Source organism: Sphaeramia orbicularis, chromosome 12 (assembly GCF_902148855.1).
Source record: "Sphaeramia orbicularis chromosome 12, fSphaOr1.1, whole genome shotgun sequence".
Lineage (NCBI taxonomy): Eukaryota > Metazoa > Chordata > Actinopteri > Kurtiformes > Apogonidae > Sphaeramia > Sphaeramia orbicularis.
The window spans coordinates 15,165,594-15,188,216 of NC_043968.1; the positions used below are offsets into that span (position 1 = coordinate 15,165,594).

General features: G+C 37.9%; 1 protein-coding gene across 5 annotated transcripts in view; it reads right to left on the reverse strand.

The window, feature by feature from the left end:
• Positions 1–20,813, reverse strand: part of arhgef28a (Rho guanine nucleotide exchange factor (GEF) 28a) — a 36,472-nt gene extending 15,659 nt beyond the window's left edge. The window contains exons 1-25 of one of the 5 annotated variants that reach the window (XM_030150545.1): positions 20,803–20,813; positions 17,395–17,480; positions 17,035–17,300; positions 16,762–16,945; positions 15,761–15,872; positions 15,403–15,489; positions 13,172–13,214; positions 9,892–9,993; positions 9,156–9,279; positions 8,477–8,612; positions 7,620–7,675; positions 7,446–7,500; positions 7,190–7,316; positions 6,979–7,091; positions 5,959–6,099; positions 5,590–5,840; positions 5,375–5,500; positions 4,771–4,888; positions 4,390–4,644; positions 4,187–4,263; positions 3,839–4,017; positions 3,618–3,709; positions 2,676–2,861; positions 981–1,216; positions 192–239 (exon numbers count right to left, since the gene is read on the reverse strand). In XM_030150545.1, the coding sequence (XP_030006405.1) occupies positions 192–239; positions 981–1,216; positions 2,676–2,861; positions 3,618–3,709; positions 3,839–4,017; positions 4,187–4,263; positions 4,390–4,644; positions 4,771–4,888; positions 5,375–5,500; positions 5,590–5,840; positions 5,959–6,099; positions 6,979–7,091; positions 7,190–7,316; positions 7,446–7,500; positions 7,620–7,675; positions 8,477–8,612; positions 9,156–9,279; positions 9,892–9,993; positions 13,172–13,214; positions 15,403–15,489; positions 15,761–15,872; positions 16,762–16,945; positions 17,035–17,300; positions 17,395–17,436 (3,156 nt within the window). In that variant the 5' untranslated portion in view covers positions 17,437–17,480; positions 20,803–20,813. Of the gene's footprint in view, positions 1–191; positions 240–980; positions 1,217–2,675; positions 2,862–3,617; positions 3,710–3,838; positions 4,018–4,186; positions 4,264–4,389; positions 4,645–4,770; positions 4,889–5,374; positions 5,501–5,589; positions 5,841–5,958; positions 6,100–6,978; positions 7,095–7,189; positions 7,317–7,445; positions 7,501–7,619; positions 7,676–8,476; positions 8,613–9,155; positions 9,280–9,891; positions 9,994–13,171; positions 13,215–15,402; positions 15,490–15,760; positions 15,873–16,761; positions 16,946–17,034; positions 17,301–17,394; positions 17,481–20,802 lie in introns of all 5 variants that reach the window. The other 4 variants (XM_030150544.1, XM_030150546.1, XM_030150547.1 and 1 more) reach the window with 4 other exon arrangements.
• Between the last annotated feature and the right edge of the window lie 1,810 nt (positions 20,814–22,623).

Sequence of the window (22,623 nt, forward strand, 5' to 3'; positions counted from 1 at the left end):
TCAAACACATGAGCACATTGTTGGTTCTGTGTTTCTTCAAGCTTTGGTGTAAAGGCACATAGTAAGCCTTCATCCTGAGAGATCTGAGAATAGGATGTACATGTTCTCACTGACTGGGGGATGATATAGATGAGGGCTGGGAGCAGAAAAAAGTAACTGGTGTCTGACAGTGTACTGAGATATGTATTCACCTGCAGACTGTAGAGTAACTGCGTCAGGCTTTGGACACTTTGAGCAACCTGTTAATGAACAAATCACAAATTATATACTCATTAATAAACTCTATGTCACAAATGAATAGCTTTTTTAACATCACATGTAAATGCACCATGTTTCTCTACTAAATAATAATTCATACTAAAGTCACAGAGTTCAAACTATTTCCTCATAAAAAAAAACATTCATGTAACATTTGCGCCCCCTTGAGGTCCCACAATATGGTCTCACACATTGTTGAACGTGGAGAGTTAAAATATCACACCGCAGCTCAATTCTCTCCTCTCAAACTCATTTACCTCACAGGTCACAACAACAAGCTGCGAATGTCAGCACAAACGCACCAGGGTAATTGCAATAAGTCTCCATATCCAATTTTTTATGGCGCAATACCTTTGGGGACTAAATGGACTTCTTCCTTTATTATGTGCTTATTAATGATTCATCACATTAAGACTGAAATGTGCTTCTAATAGACTGCAATGAATTATTAAAACAGCTGTTGCCGATCACACATCTGTAAAGAAATGGAAAGAAGCGATGTTCAGATGCAAGCTGTAAGAGGCTGTAATGACCGGGTAATACCTCTGCAATCCCACCATACCTCCACTGACAACTACAGTAATGGGAAGCACATTACATCATATTGCTGCATTAATATTTAACTCAAAAATCTTTCATGTATTTACTATTTCAAGAGGTCAAACAAGAGTTACAGCAAACTGAATGAATTCTTTAGTAAATATAGTATGAGTGCACAGTACCTTCAAGTCAATGTCATTTGTGTCGGTTTTTTGTACGCGCGTTAAAGATTGATCTGCGAGGGCCTCTGTCCAACTCCGTTCACGGGGTTCTGGGTCTCGGAGTGAGGCCTTTGGATCTGAAGGGGCCTCTGAAGGTGAAAGTGGGCTCATGGGAAACACAGAATCCGTGTCGGAGTCGGAGCTGTTGCTGAATGTCGAACTGGCCTTTGATGAAAGTGCAGCTTTCAGGTTTTCAGCTGGAAATCCAAAATAGCAAGTGTAAAGACTCAATAAAATAGGGTTCATCATTGTCATATCTGGCAAATAATAGGATCAAAACCATGTTTTTTTTTCCCATATTAATAGAGAGTATTATGCAAAACTCTTAGGCAGCCTTTAGCTTTGTTTTTTTTTACAGGGTTGTAATGAGTAAAGAAACATGCAGGCAATATGTGCACGGCATTAAAACACAGATTTTTTTTGTTTTTGAAAGGCATTTTGATTTTTCATACCATTTACATATTTGCTGTTTTTTGCAGTTGCACTTATAACATTACAATGACTGAGAAATCCATATGTGTGGTTATGCATTTCAGGAAAAACAATGTCTATATGCTATAAGCCGCATATAAACTATGTGGAATTAGCTGGACAGAGAAAAGGATAAAAGGCAGACTTTGGAATACTCTGAAGGTGTGTAATATACCACAAGATTATATAAGAAAACATCCAAACAGTTGACCTAAAAGAGCTGAAGATTTACTGAACCCAGACAGAGGTCATATGAAATATTAACTTTACATGCAGAAACTGTTTATTTCTCTTTCTTTGTGTGTTTCAGTGCTGTCCACATAACTCCTGCATATTTCTCATTAGAATGTAGACATATGCCCATTACAACCCCACAAAGCTAAAAGGCTTTTAATAATCATCACAATGGAGAATTTGATAAAGTTGCCATTTTGAAGAGTACCCAGATAAAAGATATCAAAATATATTAAGATATTAACATTTTCATCCCCTCAGTGTAATGATAGATGCAGTACATTGTATTTTAATACAGTAGAATAAGAAAAAATATCACATTTCCAGTTTGGGCCATGGAGAATAGATTTCTAAAATGAGGAAGTGCACTTGAAAGCAACATTTATGTTCAGTGTGAGTTTACGAAGTGCATTGAATGCATCCTCATTCCCATCTGTCAAGACCTGAACATCAAAACAAAGCCACACAAATATTTACAGTGTCTTTTTCTCTTTTTTTATAATGATCCTGTTTTGATGTTGTTTATTCACTCAGCCCTAACATAAAGTCTGCATACATGTGATTTTAAATTACTAGTTTCAGAATTTTTTAAGATTATATATTGTATTGTCCTCCTCTGTTCTAGTTTATTACTGATAGGGTTATTTTACATTCTGCTTTCTGTCATGTCTCTTCTTGTGTCATCATTTATTCATTTTATCTAAACTTTGACTTAGTTATTGTTTGAGGTAATGTTGGCCGTGTTACCCTTCCTGTTTTGTCTATTAAAGCACCTGCTCTTCTTAAAGGTGTTATATTTATTCATTCAGAGCACAGGTGTCATATGAATAAAACCATTATTATTATCACTACTATTATTATACTGTATCTGGTTATTCTTCAGTGTTTGGTTGTGAATTATAAAAACAGAAGCCTGTGTTTGCTTTTAAAGTCTGCAGCACATAGACTTACCCTCTTGCAGAGCTGCAGCCAGCAGCGCAGCGGCCTGAGGCAGCTCCTCTGACTGTGGATGGACCAACAGCCGCGGTTCAACTAGTGAAGCGTCTGTTCTCCCACTTATGGTAGACAGCTCTGCATAGAGCTGCAGCTTCTCCTCCAGGCTGGAGCAAATCTGCTGGTCCTGGCTCATCAGACTCTCTGAAATTACAAAGTTTGTTTGTTTGAAAAAAACACTATCAAAAATAAGCTCTGCATTTCATAACAGTGTTTCACATACTAAAACTCTGTCCATTTCATTGCCCCATTACGCACATAGATAGATAAATAGATTTTATTTCAAACATAAGTAGGCAAAAGAAATTCCAGATTTAAAAGGACACTCCAATATATGGAAATAAATCAACCGAAAAAGAAAATAAATATCACAAATGTATAATTATTTTATTGTAACTCTTTAACCCATTAAACCCTAAGCTTAAAATGGTCCGCTTGGACTTTTTTTCTTATTTTGACTAACTAAAAGTTTAGAAAATATGCTGTGAGGGAGTCTGCCCATTTTTCCAGAGCACTTTTTTTTTCCCAGACCAAGTCTAGCAATCATTTACAATTTTCTGCATGTTATAATACTGCTTAAAAAGCTTTTTCTCCAGCTTCTAGTACAGGCATGAGTAAAATTACCAAAATGACCCAATAAAACCTATAAAGCACAACGTCTCAGGTTTCAGAAACCATTGGAATTTTTCCAGTTGTACAGTGAAAGAGTTACAGCTATCCAAACTGCATTTTTGCAGGGTGTGTCAGCGATGGCACATCAGGTTTTAAAGAGTTAACTATTCCTAGCATCCAAAAAGGAGCAGGAAGAAGCCGAGCTTATATTGTCAGAGCGGTCAAGGATAAGAAAGAAAGTTTAACATCTAGAGAAAAATGTGACCACTGCCTGTGAATTTTACATACCTTGTAATTTCTGAATCTTTTGGATGCGAGCCTCAGCTGCTCGTTTCTCCTCTTCTGATTCACTTGTGTAGTCTTCTTCTTCCTCTGGACAGCTGAGAAGAAATCAATCAAACAAATTCATACCATTAAACAAATTCATATAAATCAAGATCAGAGGTATTAATCTCCCTGTATCCCCCCAGTGACTCAGTTTACACAAACACACTCCGTCGTGCACACACCTCTCCACAGCCTCTCTAATGAGCCTCATCCAGGTGTTGCGTTCATCTTTGGAAGACGTGTGAACCTCATACATTTCTGGCCCGGCGGCAGATGCGCTGATCAAAAACATCCCTCTCTCTTCATTTGCTACTTCTCGCACAATTAACTTCTGCAATGCGATAACTGGAGGCTTTTGGTCCTGAGGCACAATCAAAGTGGTGGAAATAAATAATGCAGCGACAGCCCAACATAAAATACTTGAATTATCACAACAAGTAATGGGATGCAACATTAGAATAGAGACACAGCTCATTATTGTTGCAGTGGGGTGTTATGGGATATGGATGGCAGGAAAAATATGTGCCTACCACAGTGGCAAATGTATACTTCTGATCTTTTTCTTGTAGGAGGATGAGGGTGTCTGTAAGAAGGAGTGCCAGAACATCTGCGCAAATGAGGAAAATAAACAAGACAACATTCAACATCATCTGCCTGCATCATGTAAACAGATGGAAAAACACACAGAAACAATACGTTCATCGCAAAAAGAGCTGTGCAGCATCAGTGTCACCTTTAAGTCGCCCCGTGGCGGTTTTCCACAGGAGTACGCCTTGGTGTTTGAGTGTTTGTCCCGGCCTCATCATGTCCTGCTTGCGGAAGGTGTGTCCGTTCTTCAGCTTGGCTGAACTGCGATTCTCTATGCGGTTGAACACTTCCTGCAGCCTCTGGTGGCGCTCATACTCGCTGACCCGAAGGTCTACTGCTGCTATCACCTCTCGAATTTGAGCAAGTGCTTTCGATAGGTCGGTGTGCTCTTCTGTTTCACCTGAATGAGGAGAAATGGAAAGTGTGATAAGACTATGAATATGTTCCCATGACTTAGAAATGAAACTTGTAGGCACTTGGTTTTTACAACGTGACGGCATCCAGCAGGGGGCGGCAGAACACTAACTTTGAGTATACTGTAGAATCCTCTCCAGCAGCACCGGATACTTGGTTATCCTTTGGGTTACCAGCAAGATGCACTCTGGGATTTCCCGCCGGCGAACTAAGTAATTATTTCCTTGTTGCTTGAAAAAAAAAAAAAAAAAAAAGGTACATTTTCTGAGAACTTCTCTAGAATTCTGCTAGAATTCTATACAACTCTGTGACGCAATGTTTGTTTAATGTTTATTCCAGTGTGCAATCTTTGTTTTCTTGCTGTTGGTAATTTAGTTCTTACCGCTGCTTATTATTATCATTATTATTATTTTTTTTTTTTTTTAACCATTATTATTACTACTACTGCTACTTTGTCACTTGTTTCTACCAGTATTTTCCAATGTGCAACTGTAATTTTTCACTAGTGTTTTTATAGTTATTGTATAGCTTTTTTATTGCTTTTTTCTTGTGGTATTTCTTGTGTGTATATTCAGTGTTGTGCTGCTTCTGAAGCCTCAATTTCCTGAGGGCTCTGCCCAAAGGATCAATAAAGTTCTATCTAATCTAGAAGAGCTTTTATTTCACAACAGGTTGAACTGAATTTGGAAAAAACACACAGAACAGAGGTTTGGTACCTTAATAAAGTTCTGAAATCTTTTGTTGTGTTGCTGAAGTTCTTTGAAGAAACTGACTGCTTCATTGTGATGACTGCAGAATTCTCCATAGACCCGCTTCATTTTCTTTCCATTCTCCTCTGAAAACTGCAGAAACAGCACGTTAAATACATTTTTATTTTTTTTTAACGTCCCGTCAGTTTCAAAGTCTGTACGTCTCACAGGACTTCGCTCACCTGTTGGAGCAAGACGTCTCCGATCCGCTGTATGAGGTAGTTCCTGTGTCCCTGGGGCTGCCCAGAGCTCAGTCTCCGCTCCCTCATGGCACTGAAGAAGCCATGATGGAAGAGAAGCAGCTGGTCCAGACAGGGGAAGACCCGCTCCACCGCTTCTGCATCCAGCTGCACCTCCTCCTTCATACCTCGGCGGAAAACCTCCGCCATAATGTGTAGAGTCTGCAGGTGGTGTAACTCAGTCTGCATCAGCTCTGTGTTAAGAGTTTGACAGAAAGACAAAGTGAGTCACAAAAAAAGGCTCAAGACTATAATATATACAGATAAATGTAATTTTCCAAAGTCATTCTTTCATAACTTCCCTGTCCTTACCATAGATTACATCCTGCCTTTTGACAGCTCGTTTGTCCTGTTTCTTGCAAAACTTATGCTCTACTGTCAGACTCCACGACTCAGCCTCATAATCCACAGCATCTGCCGACATGTCGCTGAAAATAGATGCATCCACGCAATCTGTGAGCAAACAGAGGGAGGACGCTCCATCACTTGGGATTCAGTTTCATTCATAAATGTCCATGATAACCAGTGTTTTGCAAGTTACTGTCAAACTGTAATACATTACGGATTACTTGTTACTATTATTTAAAAGTAATTTTTTACATTACAATACTACTGTCTCAGAACTGTCATGTGTTACATGACTCCTGTATTACTTTTGAATTACAAAGGAAAGCTTGCATTTTTTTCAACATTTTACATGTTCAAACAGGGGGTGCCACGCCGAGAACACCAGCAGATAAATCTGCAACTGATAAAGAATTCTAACTAGTCATAGAAACGTTAGCTTAACTTGTCATGGGTGATCAGAGGGATCATGCTAACTAGCTTCTGTAAAGCAGGGTTAGGGTTAGTAACGAACATACGTCCATGTGGACAATGGACTGTCTTCTGCCGTTTGCACCCATTGGCTGAACACCAACAGGAAATAGAACTTTCCTGCCGCATTTATTATTCCTTAAGGTCTCGCTGTTTTGGGTTTTTTGTTTTTGTTTGTTTGTTTGTTTGTTTTTTTCATTTGAGCAATTAAATTATGGGTGAAAAGTGTGTTGTAACTCAAGCACTTGAACATGTATTGAGTAAAATATTACTGAAAATTGATTAGTAATGCCTTACACTACTGTGATACAACAAAAGGTAATCTGTTACTGTAATGCATTACTTTTGTAATGTGTTACCCCCAAAACTGGTAAAAACATGCTTAGCATTTCCTTAATGTAGTGACAGTCTGTGCTTAAAAATGAGGGGTAAAACCCTTCATAATATTGGTCAAATACTAAAAAGACCATCTGCAAGGCAACACTATTGAGTTCTTTTTCAGTATTAATCCCAAACCTTCTCCAAAGGATGAGTCCGTGGAGGCAGAGGACATAGGAATTGGCAGGAGCTCTTCTGATTGGCTGGTCACCTTACAGGTATCAGATTCAGTCTCTGAACTCTCACTGAGCCTGCTGTAACATCAAGCAGAAAACATCCCAGTGTTAAGTATCAACATGATCCCATGGTATCATATAACTGACAATAAGGTTTATAAGACTTCTGTGACCTGTCACTGCTTGCAGAAAGGGGACATGCCAGTAGACCAGGGTCTTTCTTCTCTTTGGGGGTCATGACAGGTAGAGAGGTGGAGGGGGGGATCACAGATGGAGTTGGGCTCTCTCTCACTGTGAAATCTGCAGAGGGAAAAAACTAAATCAATCAGCATAGTGACCAAAATTTAAACATTATCAAGAGGAAATTTCAAGCAGAATGTGGTTACGAGAGTGAAATGATTGATGGTTGACCTCGGGGTGTAAACTCACTCTGTGGGAGGGATGCTGTCCTGTTCTTGGTAACAGCGTACTTATCCTGAAGCTTCTAAGTAATACAAATGACAGAAGCTGGTTAAAGAATATAAACAGCTGACATAAGGACAAGCTGCAATGGAGAGAAGGAGGAGTAGAGTTTTTAGTTGCATAGAAGAAGACAGGACTCACTTTTAAACATGGGGGGACAGATTCCTTACAGCCTTTATGGACGATGGCAGTGCAACCTGAGATGAAAAACATAAATTTTTAGCAAAAATAGTAGCTTCATTGAAATAAGGAATTTTATCCCAAAAAATGCATTATGGCATGATGGACAAACTTAATAAACTCTATAATATTTGGCAGCCATTTGTAGATTATCTTGCTCGTTTTCATTCTCTAGCTTGAAACACAAACCACAATGGGTATGCGCCTGTTTATTGAGCAACTGGTAATGAATGTAACACGGTAGTGATGCAAAAGAAGCTTTGTCTTTTTTTATTGTTGCTTTTTTCTACTCATTTATTACCTCCGCCAAGGAACGGCAGAGGTTATGTTTTCATCTGGGATTGTCTGTTTTTTGTCTGTTTGTTTGTCTGTTAGCAAGATAACTCAAAAGTTATGGACGGATTTGGATGAAATTTTCAAGAAATGTTGATACTGGCACAAGGAACAAATTATTACATTTTGGTGGTGATCGAGGGGGTGAGGGGGTGGGGGAGGATTTTTTGTTTGTTTGTTTGTCTGTTAGCAAGATAACTCAAACAGTTATGGATGGCATAGTTCAACAGATATTCTATGACGAAGAAAAAGTTATGGACGGATTTGATGAAATTTTAGGAAATAATGATACAAGGAACAAATGATTAAATTTTGGTGGTGATCGGGGGGGGGGGGGGGTTACTGATCTGCCTTGGTGGGGATCTGTGCTGTCCGAGTGCTTTTCTAGTTTTCACTGTATTATTTTGATTGTAGGTTTTTTAATACCAATATGAAAATGTGAATAAAAATATTGTTTGAAAGGTGCAATCATTAAAGTAACTTACCAGAGCAGTGCAGGAAGTCCTTTCCTGTTGCTGGTTTGTCACACACCACACACATATTAGGGCCCAAACAGGATCCAGTGGCAAACCGATGTCCATTCAGTTGCCGGTCCTTAGCCTCTCTGTCTTTCCCTTTGCCCTTGTGAAACCATGTCAGAGACATAGGTGTAAACAAAAAGCCCATGCAGACAAAGACAAAACTACACTTCACAACTCAGACTACGCCACGCTGTTCATATCGTCATGAAGCATGGATTGATCTTTGTCTAGTTTCTATTTGCAGAGTATACCCTCCTCCATGTAGGGGCACATATGCTCTAAAATCTCTGCCTTTTTCTCACTGTAAAAAAAAAAAAAGAAAGCAAATCTTTGGGTAGGAAATGGAGTGGAGAAACAACAACATATGCAGCTCGTCGAGGGCGTCCATTCGCTATGCTGACTCAACAACAGGGGATTAATCATTACAAGGAAAGAGGCTGGACATCATGTTTGGTCCGTCACTCTGACCTTGAGTTATTCCAAGAAACATTTCCTGGTTTTGTCCCAGAATGGACGAATACTGAGTCACATGCTGTCCATACAGGAGTTTAGACTTGTGTATAAAACTCAACAAAAGTGATACTTAATCTGATAGGAGGTTCTTTTTTCATTTGCAGTTCCTCTGTTTGTATTTCAGGCTTACCTTGGCTTTATTCCGTGTGCTGGACATTCTGCTCTTGAGAAAACTGAAAGTACGGTAGACTTTATATTTCTCTGACTCCACCTTGGTTGGGATATTGTATTTATCCAGCTCCTCCTCTTCAATTCTGCAGAAAAACAAATGATAACGAGAGGATATTTATTGTTATATTATAGACAGTGAACTGTAACTTATAAGACATAGTGACTGAAGGTTGGTTTGGGGATCCATATCAGTTGTTAAAGTCACAGCTTCCCGTTTTTTTTTTTTTTTTCTTGTTAAGTCAACAAAACAAGCAAGAGACAGTTATGAATCCAGACGAAAACCTAGATATTTGCATAGGTTTAAATCCAGGCTTCTACATAGTTAATGATCAGAGTAGAGTTAGTTCAAACTGACACTGACATGGACACAAAACCTACAATGTGTTTAAACCAATACTATGCAGTTAACATACAGCTAAGGTTAAACATGTTGACAGAAAATCCTGTTAGTCATCAAAATACAGCAAAAGAAATGAGGATCTTATTTTCACTCTGCTGAGAAGTGGGTTAAAATTAGTAAAACTACCAAGCTGTGGAAACATGCGAAAACATTTTGAAAAGGAAAACATGTTCGTTATTGTTCTGCTCTTGAGGGGAGAGGAGAGGTTAAAGTTTTATTGCTGTTAGGTGACAGACATGCTGTAGGGTTTTGGGATCAGTTTGTTTTACTGCATTGTTTTTCGACCTCCACATACTCTTTGAGGAACTCAGACAGGGTGAGATGTTGGAGGGACTCAGCCAGTTCCATGCTGCCCTCATCATCAGCGGACTGGGCACGCTTACGGAACCTAATCTCCCTGCAGAAAACACCGCAAATGAAAACAAATATACGGAAGGAAGCCTGGTTGTTCACAAAGACAGAAAAAAAAAAAAAAGAGTCAACTGCTAAATGATAGTGTCTGAGTAGAGCTACCTTGTTCCACCAGGGGGAGCTACTGAGGCAAGACAATCAAAGGATCTATATGGGTGCTTCTATGACACTGGGTTTATTTTGGTATCTGGCACTTTGCCAGCTTTTTAGACTCAATAAAAAAAGAGAAATTTAGCCATATTTCCCCTCAGGATGTAGCTAATGATGACCTCAGATAAATGCAAAAAAATTACACTCTTGCTCTGAGCCATCCCAAAATGTATGAATTTTTAATAAAATATTGGGGTCAAAAATAGGACTAAAACCAGGACAGGAAAAGCTACCTAGGTGTCAGTGCATTTGATCTGGAACACATGTCTTGAAATGGTCTTACATAGACTCTTATGAAGACACTGTGTTAAATTTGATGATCTTAGTGGTTTTTGTAGTCCAGACGTGAGGGTTTTTCCATGAATCTCAGTCTCATTCCAGGTTTTGTGTGTAACCAATCGTGTCCACTTGCATTACACGTGGAACCTGCCCATTTAAACACAAATAAATCGCAAGTAATTTTGGAACAGCAGTCATTTTTGTAAAACACTGTGCCTTGCATAATTAGTTTGATTTCCAAAATGTACCAGAGAGAAGAAAGAGATATTTGAAAAAATAGTAGCCGTAATTTCCATGTCCTATTTACAGTGTTACATGCAGATTTTTGCTTCATAAGATTAGTCTACATCTGGTTTGACTTTTTAGCCCCTATGTCCTGTTTTTAGGTTCCAGTTTCATTGAAGCACCCATAGATAAAAATGAGTTGGTCATTTTACTTATATCTAATATTGCCTTTCCTAAAGAGTCAGGACCATAAATGGATCAAAGAACCTAGAATCTAGAGTAAATGCATAAAAATGCTACGATGTGTGAAGTATTTCCATTTGACTCTATACTTCTACTCCATCACAATACTTTTACTAATTTATATGACACTTATCAATAATTGTAACTTCTTATATATAAAATATATAGTTTGATGTAGTACTACTGTATACTACTAACCATATAAACAACTTAAAATTGACTCCACAGTGACAAACTACAATATTAACCAATAAAGACCCAAACATCCACTGGTGACCAAAATCATTCACTGATATAAAATGCTCAAAACCTGTTGATCCACTAACGCTATCAATACATGTCAATAATCAGTGTAAAATACAGTTTGTCATCTTTTCATGGTCATCAGATATGACCCATTTGGACGTTCAGAGGCTCCGTAGTGAACAAGGAAGCACTGTCATCTTCTACAACACTGATTCACCAGTAAAACCCATGGAGTTTGATCAATGACAGTGGATGGAGACACTTGGTTTATGTTCAGGTAATAACATAGTTTTCTGGAAAAAAAAAAAAAAAAAAATTTCTTCAGTTTCCTCTGTTTTGGATATAATAACTTTGAACTTTAATCTGAGCTTACATAATCAGTACATTAAAATCAGGAAAGTACCTGATTTTCAATTAAAATGCTAAACAGAGCAAATATTACATGACACCGAAAAATTAATTTGGGAATTGACACAAAAGCAGCATTGGGTCTTTATGGGTTAAAACAATAACAGCAATAATATAATAATGACAATATTATAAATATTATGATATTAAACTGCAATAATGAATGGGCCTTTTACTACATAAACTCTGAACATACTAGAGTACTCTCACTGAACTAACAAACTACAGGCTTTGATTTATAATTGCTGTAATATTTATAGTGAGTTTATAGTGAGTATTTGTAGTCGACTTTTAATGAAGTTAACAATCTGAATACTTTTTCCATCTTCAACTCACAAATAACAATACCGTTTTTTTTTTTTTTAGCTTCACTTAACTCCATACGGCAGGAAAATCCAGTAAAACGTAAATGTTTCAGTAGTTCATGACAAGTTTTTATGAGTAATGCAATTTTTGAAAATCACTATCTTACAGCATTCATGTTAAAAACTCCCTAAACTCTGTGGCAATATTTTCATTACCTACAAACATTTTACACCTTTTCAGCTTTAAAGTTTTATGCTGCAAATCATGCATATGCGCTTTAACCCATAAAGACCCAATGCTACTTTAGTGGCAGTTCCCAAATGAATTTTTCTCTTTTTCTACCTTTTTTCTAACTGATTTATCAATTTTTTGTTAATATTATCTACTGTATTTTGCATTTTTTTTGGTGTAAATCATGAATTTTCCTATATTTATTTCACAGATCATATAGAAGTTTATGTAAATTCAGAGTAAATTCGAAGTTAACTATATCAAAACAGAGAAAAATGAAGAAAAAGTGACTTTTTCAACAAAGATATTGCTAACTGAATGAAAAGAACCAAGTGTCTCCATCCACTGTCAGTGATCCAACTCCATGGGTTTTACTGGTGAATCAATGTTGTAGAAGATGACGGTGTTTCCACGTTCACTTCGGAGCCTCTGAATGTCCAAATAGGTCATATCTGATGACCATGAAAAGGTGACATAACGTATTTCACACCAATTATTTCCATGTATTGATAGGATTAGTGGATCAACAGGTATTGAACAGTTTATATCTGTAGATGGTTTGTGTCACTGATGGCTGTTTGGGTCTCTATGGGTTAAATGGGTGCATTAATACAACTCTACCTATAACTAAAAAGAAACCAGCTACACCAAGCCCGATGACATGGTAACCAATAAAAACATAGAGCACAGGCCTTGTGTGTTACAAAAACAAGGCCGGAAGTATCTCGGGGTCACGCAAATACTGTATCAGCACCACCTCTGTTATCAGTGGTGAAAAAAGACTACATCAAAACACCCTTAACAGACGTAAAACCCGCTCTGCTTCACATGGACAAAAGGGCTTCATAAAAGACATGAGCAAACTTCACAGAGGGCCCGCGGTCACCCGGCAACCTAGTGGTCGTCATGGCTACACACATATGTTCCTCTTAAAGCAGAGGATTACATATTTGATGAAAAGTACTGTCACCTTAATAAGAGTGAAACCCCAGAAGGGCCAATGTTAATAGAAATGAGTCATGTAGAAATAGGACTGAAAGCAAAGAGCAAATGAGTAAAAATAAAGCATATAATACCTTTTTTCATGTGAATGTTCTGAAATACTGGAGGCTCTCTGCTCTGTGAATAAAATTAAATAGAAGAAGTTGAAAATGCTGAAGCAAAAGCATCAGTAAAAATGACCTGAAAATCATGTAACATCACATAAGGCTGCTTTATTCTTCAGACTTTATCTAAAGCTGCTGAACATAATGAACAACTCCGACAGGTTTCATGCTTCAGAAGCTGTTTGCCACATTTGCACAGACAGACACTATGTGCTGACCCGCTGAGACTCCTCCTATGTCTCACCAGGCTGCAAAGCAATCAATCAAATTTGCATCACTGCAAATTTCATTACATGTAGCTCTCCCATTGCCATGTAGATTACAACACTGTCACGAATAGGCAAGCCATACGCAGATGCACACACACACACACACACACACACACACACATACACACATGACAAGGTTATTACAGTTTCATGGTTCTGATTTAGTTTCAGTTTGCAATTCCAAGTTTCACTTCAGTTAATAGATTTCACAGCTTCAGAGTTCATTTTAAATCAGGGGGTAAGAAAAGCAGTTAGTGCAGAATTTTCATTTCATGTTCATTTCTCTTTTTTGAAGGGGCTATACGTAATATCTGTACTTTCAAGTAATAATAATAATAGAAAAAAAATCTACAGTTATCACTAGAGGGTTTAGACTAGGGATGTCCAAACCCGGTCCTAAAGGGCTGGTATCCTGCATGTTTTAAATATTTCCCTCTTCCATCACACCTGGAATCCAGGACATTGTTATCAGGCTTCTGCAGAGCTTGATGATGAGCTGATCATTAATTGAACCAGGTGTAGCTGGAAGAGGGAAATATCTAAAACATGCAGGATACTGACCCTCGAGGACCAGGTTTGGACACCCCTGGTTTAGACTTATGAGCTGTGAAGGTCTACCAATGTATTGTATTACTGAAAATAAATTACTTAAAAAGTTACTTTACACATTACACTTTATTTTCGCGCCTTACTTTTACTTTTTCTCCAGTATACCTAAGAGAAGGTATACTTTCCCCTGCAGAGCCAAATCAAACCGATATCTCAAATCATTCGTCCCATCTGCCGTTAAGTTTTTTAAATAGCCTCTTGACGAGCTTGTTGGGAACAATGCACCCTTAACTATGATGACTTACTTATCTATTTACTGAATTTATTGTATTTATTGTGAAATGTTAGATTGAATGTTTTGGTGATCTGTGAGATATGTACACTTTTGTTGCAAATCAAATTGCCCTTCAAGGACATTAAAGATTTTCAGTTCAATTCAATTCAATACAAGATTTTCTATAGTTCTTTTTATTCTTCTAATTTATTATGTATAGTGTGTTTGCTTTTGTATTCTATTTTCATTCTTGTACTCTATCTTTACTGTTTGCCATGCTGTCTGTCTGTCTGTCTATCCATCATAAAGAGCTGAATCCATTTACACAGACTGACCAGCATTGATGTGACCACTAGAGGGAGTAGTGAGTCACGCTGCCAGTCTCTCATGGTGAATAAAATTAACACCACAATGCCTTTGACCAAATATCAGAAAGTGAGGCAATGGGATGAGAACCATTAAGAAACAACTTTTAGAATCAAAGAAAATTACAAAGTGATAAAAGCTCTAATAAAACACAGCTCTACATTTAAAAAAGGAGTTTGATGATGAAATTGCAGTGCAGGCTTATGAAGGTATAAAGTTATTATGCGTTGTTATTATCGAACAGATCTTTAGTGCAGCAACTGACAACACAAACTTTACAGAAATGGAGGTGATTTGTTGTTTTACTGCGGCTGATTTCTGTCTAAGAACACAGCTAAGCTAACAGAGCTATAATGTAAACTATTATGGAGCATGATGGGTTTTTGATGATACCATATTACAGATGTGAGGGAATAACGAGCTTTATACTTTATTATTATTCATTCTATTATCATTATTTAGTCTGTGTATGAATAGTGTTGATTTGTTGGTGGTTTGGTTAGACTAAGTGTGTTCTGGTATGTGACTTCCCACTGCTGTTGAGAATTTGTAATATCACTACTACATATAACTCAATCCAGGTCCAGGCTACGAATAGCATACTATCTTTTTGCACTGATGCAGGTTTTTACAGCTGTAATAACCTTGACTGACACACACATAAGCACTTGAGGCTGACGGCGGCGTGGCAAGCTATGCTGGGCGTTAGCGCAGTGTGACGGCTGCAGGTGTCCAGTACTTACTACCAGGGTGGAGCAGAGACAGAGATTTAGACAAAGAGAGGGCCTGAAGGAGAGATCGGCTGTAGCTGACGGTGTGGAACACGGCATCTACAGGGTACAGTGGACAGAGGGGCTGCTCACACATCACCTAACACACTATGTACAGTCAACTCCAGCAGTGGTGCATGGAGTAATGGAGTATGTGAAGAAGAGAAACGTGAATCCTGTGTAATCTAGGGAAAATTTCTCGGCCGTTGACTGTACTTAAGACTAGCAGCAGGGCTCTACTGACTCTGATTAGTGACACACAGAACAAACAGGTTAGTTAATATTAGTTATGCGTTAGTCTGAATGTGACAGAGCTAAGGGAGTTACTGACCAGGGCTGATGTCTGAAGTGTGGTTGTCTCGGGTAAAACGAGCTGGACGTAGACTGATTTTGGGCGAAGAGTAAGAATAGGAGCGCAGTCGGATGCCATCATTACCCAGTTCCTAAACCAGACAAAAGAGAATAGAGATTTCAGATTAGATTAGATCAGAATTGGTAGAACTTTATTGATCCTTTGGGCAAAACCCTCAGGAAATTGAGGTTCCAACAGCAGCAAAAACATCAGATATACACACAAGAAATACTATAAGAAAACAGCAAAAACGATAACTCTAAAAAGAGAACAGCACTGAAAAAAACAGGCAATTGCACATTTTAAAGTACTAGTCAAAACAACAAGTAGCAAGGTGGTGGTAATAATAATAAGAATTATTATCATTATTATTATTATTATTATTATTATTATTATTATTATTATTATTATTACGTTGTTGTGTTGTTTATGTATAGTTTAATAATAACAGCATAAAAGTTATAAGGTGGTAACAGTAAGAGTCATAATGATATATAATAATAATAATAATAATAATAACAATAATAAGAGGAAGAATATAATAATAATAATAATAATAATATAATACTAATAAATAGCTAATTATGTTGTATGTATATTATACATACATATGTATGTACATATGTATCTATAGTTTAATAATCACTGCAGAAAAGTTCTAATACGGTGTTAACAAATAATAGTCATAATGATACATAATAATTTTTTTTAATTAATATTAATAATAATAATAATAATACTAATAATAAGCCAATTATGGTATGTATATTATATATGTATGTATGCACATATGTATAGTTTAATAATCACAGCATAAGCATAAGTATAATAAGGTGGTCATAGTAATAGTCACAATTATATACAATAATTTTAATAATATAATAACAATAACAACAACAATAATAATAATAATAATAATAATTATCAGATATATGTCTTTATGGACATTTCAATGAGGAAAAGCTGAAAAGGTGTTTTACTTTTGATGTGGGTTCACATGCAGAGGAGGCGGACTGGCTACGAGTGCAGGTAAGGCTAAAGGAGGGATTAAAAGTGTCCCGTTTGTCTTCACTTCTTTCAATATCTGATGAGAGCGGGGACAGCGGAGACTTTGACTCGGTGCCGTCGTCTTCACTGTCCACTTCCAAGGCCACAAGACTGGGACTAACCAAATACATGAAAAACAGGTTACACACACTGACATCAGGAATGCTGCTTTCTGATTGGATAAATCATTTTGTGGTACTAAACACCTGAGGTCACAGGTGTCCGAGGGGGGACTGTCTATCTGATGGGTCAGCTCAGAGGAGGTGGGATGGTTCAGACCAGAAAGAGACGGGTTGGCAGGTGTGAGACAGGGCGAGTGGGGGGGGTGGAGGTCTTCTGGACAGGGAGGGGGAGGGGTATCTGTAGCCAGCAGGAGGTAATCTGAGTCCGCCGAGTTCCATGACCCTCCGTCTGTCCCGGTGCTGGTCCTCGTCACTCCGGCGATGCTGTACTTAATGTCAGCGTCAGCCACCTGGGGCAGAAACAGAAGGAAATGTGCGGTTAATGTACCAAGCAGCAGAAAGCAAATGATTAAATGGCTTCACAGGAAGAAGAAAATGTGGAACCTGTGTCTGCTGTGTGACCGGCGGATCACTGCTGCTGCTCATGGAGAGAGGAGGGTCTGGACTGGACTGCACCAAATGTCCATTTACTGCAACAAACACCCAGTCACAAGGCATCATTAATGATTTACTAGGAGGAGATACGGTGACAAGCTATTTATCATTAGCATGACTCCTCCCAACACTGTCCAGATGTTCATCAAGTACAGAGAGCCTCAAAACTAATTTACCATCTAACCTAAAACAGCTATTATCACTTTCCCAAACAAGTATACGCAGGAAAGACAAAGCATAGGTTGCCAAACATGACATTATATCAGAGTGTTAAGTCATATTTATGTAGTTGTGATAAGCCTTCTGTGCTGCTTGGTTCTGTTAACATCAGAGCGTTTTCCATAATTCAATGATTTCTCATTGCGTAAATGTCAAAGCTTAGAGAGAAGAAAGGAAAATGTGATGAGACGCTGCATACCTACTCCCTTTTGACCTTTAAAGGTTTGTTTTCATAGAGCCCTCCACAAATCATCCTTACCAGCAGGCGTTCTGTTCTTTGGGGGAAAGTGATTTACTTAGTCAGACTTTGTTTTATTTACTATATCTTACTTGAAAAAGTTTATGTGCAAATATTCTGTAATGGCCACAAAAAAGACAACTGTATTTAATGAATATGATTTATAGTCTGAAGCTGCTTTACTGCCTCTTCCTACACATTATGTATTGATATTTAATGATAAAAGTATTTATTTTTTTAATCTTAGAAGCAGAAACATCATGCTGTCATATGTAAAAGCTGAGCCCACTCCATTATATGGCTGCATAATGGCAGCAACAGTTGATTAGTTGTCAAAACCACTTGTGCTGATAATTAATTATAAAATGAGTCAATATTTTCCGATTCCAGATCAAAGGGTTATTGGGGTCTTAAACATCAGCTCATAAATTCAGCTCAGAAATATGTGGATTTTCCCATAAGATAGTTGACTTTTAGACACTGTGGTCTACCAAAACGTTGGAGGTTGATGATTACTTTATTCTTTCTATGATGCTAGTCAATTGTGTTGGTATTTTGTTAATTTTTTCATAATTTCTGTTCATTTTGCTGCTATTTTGTTTATTTTTTTTTTAAATAATTTTCATGAATTCTGTGAAGTATTTTCTTAATTTCAGTATCCTTTGTGAATTTTGATGATTATTTTGTTAATTTTATCGATAATTTTCAGTTTTTGATTGGTTTTACTCGTTGATTTAATTTTGGTTCATCTGATTGATTATTTTCTTCATTTATGTTGATATGTACTTGATTTAGTACTTTTTTTAAAAAAAAATTTTCTAAACTAAATGCCATAAAGGCAAGCCTATGCAAAGCAAACCCATATTATGTTACGCATATACATGTTATCATGTATGTAAGCAGAGGGAAAATGCCGAAAAATCCACTATTTTTGATGGATTATATATATATTTGACATTATTTGAGGCTTCTTAAATGTGAATATTTTTCTGGTTTCTTTGCTGCTCTGGGTCAGTAAACTGTACATATTTGGGTTTTGGACTAAACAAGATATCAAAGATGTCTTGATAGTCAGTTCTGACAATTTCTTACATTTTACAGACCAAACAAGTAACATAAGAGTTTAACTGACAGTTCAAATGACCGTTACATGAATTGTTCCTTATATTGTTAGCAGATCTTAAGTTGTGCATCTAAAATAGTAATCTGCAACAGCTACATGTGCACAAAGGTCTGGGATGAAATGTAATGAAGCAGAGGTTTAAATCCTTGCACCAGTGTGATGTCTACAGTAGAACGGGGGATGGTATAACAATGTGGAAAATTACCCTCCTTGATGAGATGCCATTTTCATAGCACTGGGTGCACTTTCCACTCAGACTTTGATGTCTGGTCCAGCCATGCCTGCACTAATGTAAGGGAAATCCTGGGCATTGCAGAGGCATTTCCTCTCTGCTGCTCTCACACAGTGAAGACATCAGCATGGAGCTGAGTCTTGCCAGACAGACTTCCAAAGCTCTTTCATTGTGATTTACTTGTTTTCTTTATGTCTCCGTCTGGCTCCTCTCAACTTATCTTATTCTCTTTTGTCAAAACAGGCCGCCAGGTTAAATGCAGCTTCCCACATACACACATGCACATACAAAGTCTGTGCTTTATTTAGAGGACATTAACAGATTAATGCAGTACAGTCTCAGCTGGTAGACTAATCGCTCCAAGCAGATGCTTCCAACAATAACCGCCGTAGCATTTTGGCAACAGAACCAAAAAAAAAAACCTTTCTACAGATCTGGAAAAAACAGTAACTCTTTGTGACAACTTTGTACCACACAGACCTCAGAGCAAACGCCCATCACAGCAAAACTATTCAGTTCAACAGTAGGTCTTGAGCAACACTAAATAAATCAACTATCAGCTTAAGTAGGAAAAATTAGGTTGAACGCCCTTGAACTGTCATGAATCACCAGTTTAAGATGACATGTTATCATACACTAACACTCACTTCAGTTTATGCTCCGAGAGTTTATGAGATCCATTCAGCGGCACCACAGTCTGGTCTCTTAAGAGTTACAACAAATTCCTCATCCCTCCACAACAACACACAGGAAATTAACATTCACAGTAACCAAGGCAACACCTGAAACATTTAGCATCCTCCGCAAGATTTTTACAAGTACTTGAGCTCGCTAATCTTATACGATCCTGCGTGCCAGCACGTGTTTAAAGAGAATTTAAGGTGAGTGTATGTGGCTCATCTAAAATGTCAGCTTTAGGAAACGTACGACATTTGAGCTTGTTAACACCCCCCTCCCCTCCTCACTTCAGTACAGAGCCCCACTGTCCGACCCAGGGGAGGGGACGGCAGTGCGACAGGCCAGAGGAGGGGGGCATCTCTCAAATCAGACAGAATGTAAGTGGGACAAGCCTGACCCCATTCCTGTCCTTTGTCCCAGTGACAGGGTAGATTCCGGGAGTCAGAGAGGGAACTGGTAAAGAACTGGTAAAGACCCCAACCTGCACCACCTGAGAGAGACTCCACAGAGAAAATCTATGCATTTAACAAAATAAAACAGCACCAGAGCCTCAGACAAAGAGCACCCCTGTCTGTGAAGCTGTAGGTGTATTGCTTTCCTATGATGCGAATCAGAAACTGGCTCTGCATATTGTGCCATCGTCACAAGAGAAAGCATTCCAGTCAGCAAGTTTAGCAGATGATGTCCCCACACCCTGCTGCTCAGCACAGCCACAAATATGTTTTTGTGTTTTTTTTTCCTTTAATGGCAAACCCATTCATCATTTAAGCCAGATGCTCGAGCAACGTTGCTACTATATTAAAATGGAAAAGTCTTTTGGTTAGAATAAATTGCTGTCGTGTTTACTGAGCCAAAGGGAAGCGTTACCAGATAATGAGGACGCGTACTTCTTCTTGGTCTTCTTCATCATCCAAAGAGGAGAACAAGCTGTTCTTCGAAACCTTTAAACAATCCAGAAAAAAAACAAGCATAATGAAATCATGGCTTTCAGGCAAATATAACTATTGTAGACTTATATACAATTCAGACACTCAGAGAGGGGCATGGACGGACCAGCAAAATAAATTTAAAAAAAACTATAAAAAATGGATAATAAACTACTGCGGAATCATCAGACCACTGCTGTAAAGTAATACACTGCCCAAAACTGCCATAAATGTGACTGATAAAACCATCAGGCATTTCCTGTGCTTTAATATGAGGCAAAAATCCGGCAAAACCACACATTACATTTCTGGTTTTCTAAAAGAAAAACAATATTTTATTTTTTAATGTTTGAATAATTTAAGACATTTTCTTTCTTTTCTGCATTGTTTCTGTTTTTAGGCCTTTTAACAAACATCTAATCAAGAAAAAACATACAAATTATTCCTGTTGGCTGATTGGAATATTTACATTTCTTATTTTTCTGTGTATTAATAAGCATCATCCCTGTCAAATAAAGCCATAAATTACAAACACAAATAGACATTTTCTCAATAACAGGAAACATATACATTAAAAGAACATCTGAAACATAAAAACAATAAGGAAACAATAATGTCCTAAAAACTGAAAATCTGAATGTCTGCAGAAAATCATAGTTACAGTTATTCCAAAGTGTGTATAGTTTACTCACATTGTCCACCAACGCTTGCTCTTCCACATGCAGCTCCTTGTTAATGCCTGTGCAAAATAAGAATATAAACCAGAAGTTGATGCATGACACATTAACACCCTCTCCCTCCCTAGAAGAGTGGTCTGGACAGCGCAACATCAGGTCTTCAGTTTATGACTCTATATCCCAGAATGGAAAACTGGCCAATGAGATGCTGCGTTCGTCCAAAGCAGCAGGTCCAGAGGAAGAGCACATACTCCCCACTGTGAGGTTGTTATTTCTAGAGAATTAATGGACGGCTGCTTTAACTGGGACAGGGTTAAGGTCAATACGGAGGTACACTTCCTGCTACCCCATACGAGTCGATACGAGCCTGACATCTCTATGGTTACCATAAACCGTGGCTGCAGGTTCACACACAAATATCAGTGGGCTGTTTGCATGTACATGAGACAGAGGAGAAAGACGTAAAAGGGTGAAAAGTCTGCAAGGAGCTTTCTCTGTGTGTGGTTGGACGCCAGCTTGCACATGTCCACCAAGGAACGAAAAAGGAAAACAATCTGTCCCTTAGGTTTTCTCTGAACTTTGAGTGGAACAAGAAAACACAGAAGTAAAAGGCAGTAAGCCTTTTATGGTGTGTGGTGGAAGTATGTCTTCAGTCGCCTTAGTCATTAGGTGATGGATGTCCAACCAGTTAAGTGTTTACTGAAGTGAATCTGTGGTGGTCCATGCAAAAGCTAATGTGACAGCACTACTTGAGCTGCATCTATTTTTTTAATCATGAGTACATTGAGAACATCTCTAATGTTTAATACCTGTTGATCCCCTAACCCTATCTATACATGTCAATAATCAGTGTAAAATACAGTTTGTCATCTTTTCATGGTCATCAGATATGACCCATTTGGATGTTCAGAGGCTCTGTAATAAACGTGGAAACACCGTCATCTTCTACAACATTGATTCACCAGTAAAACCCATGGAGTTGGATCAATGACAATAGATGGAGATGCATGTTTTTATATTCAGTTTTTGAGATCTTTGCTGAAAAAGTCACTTTTTCTTCAGTTTTCCCTCTTGTAAAATAATAA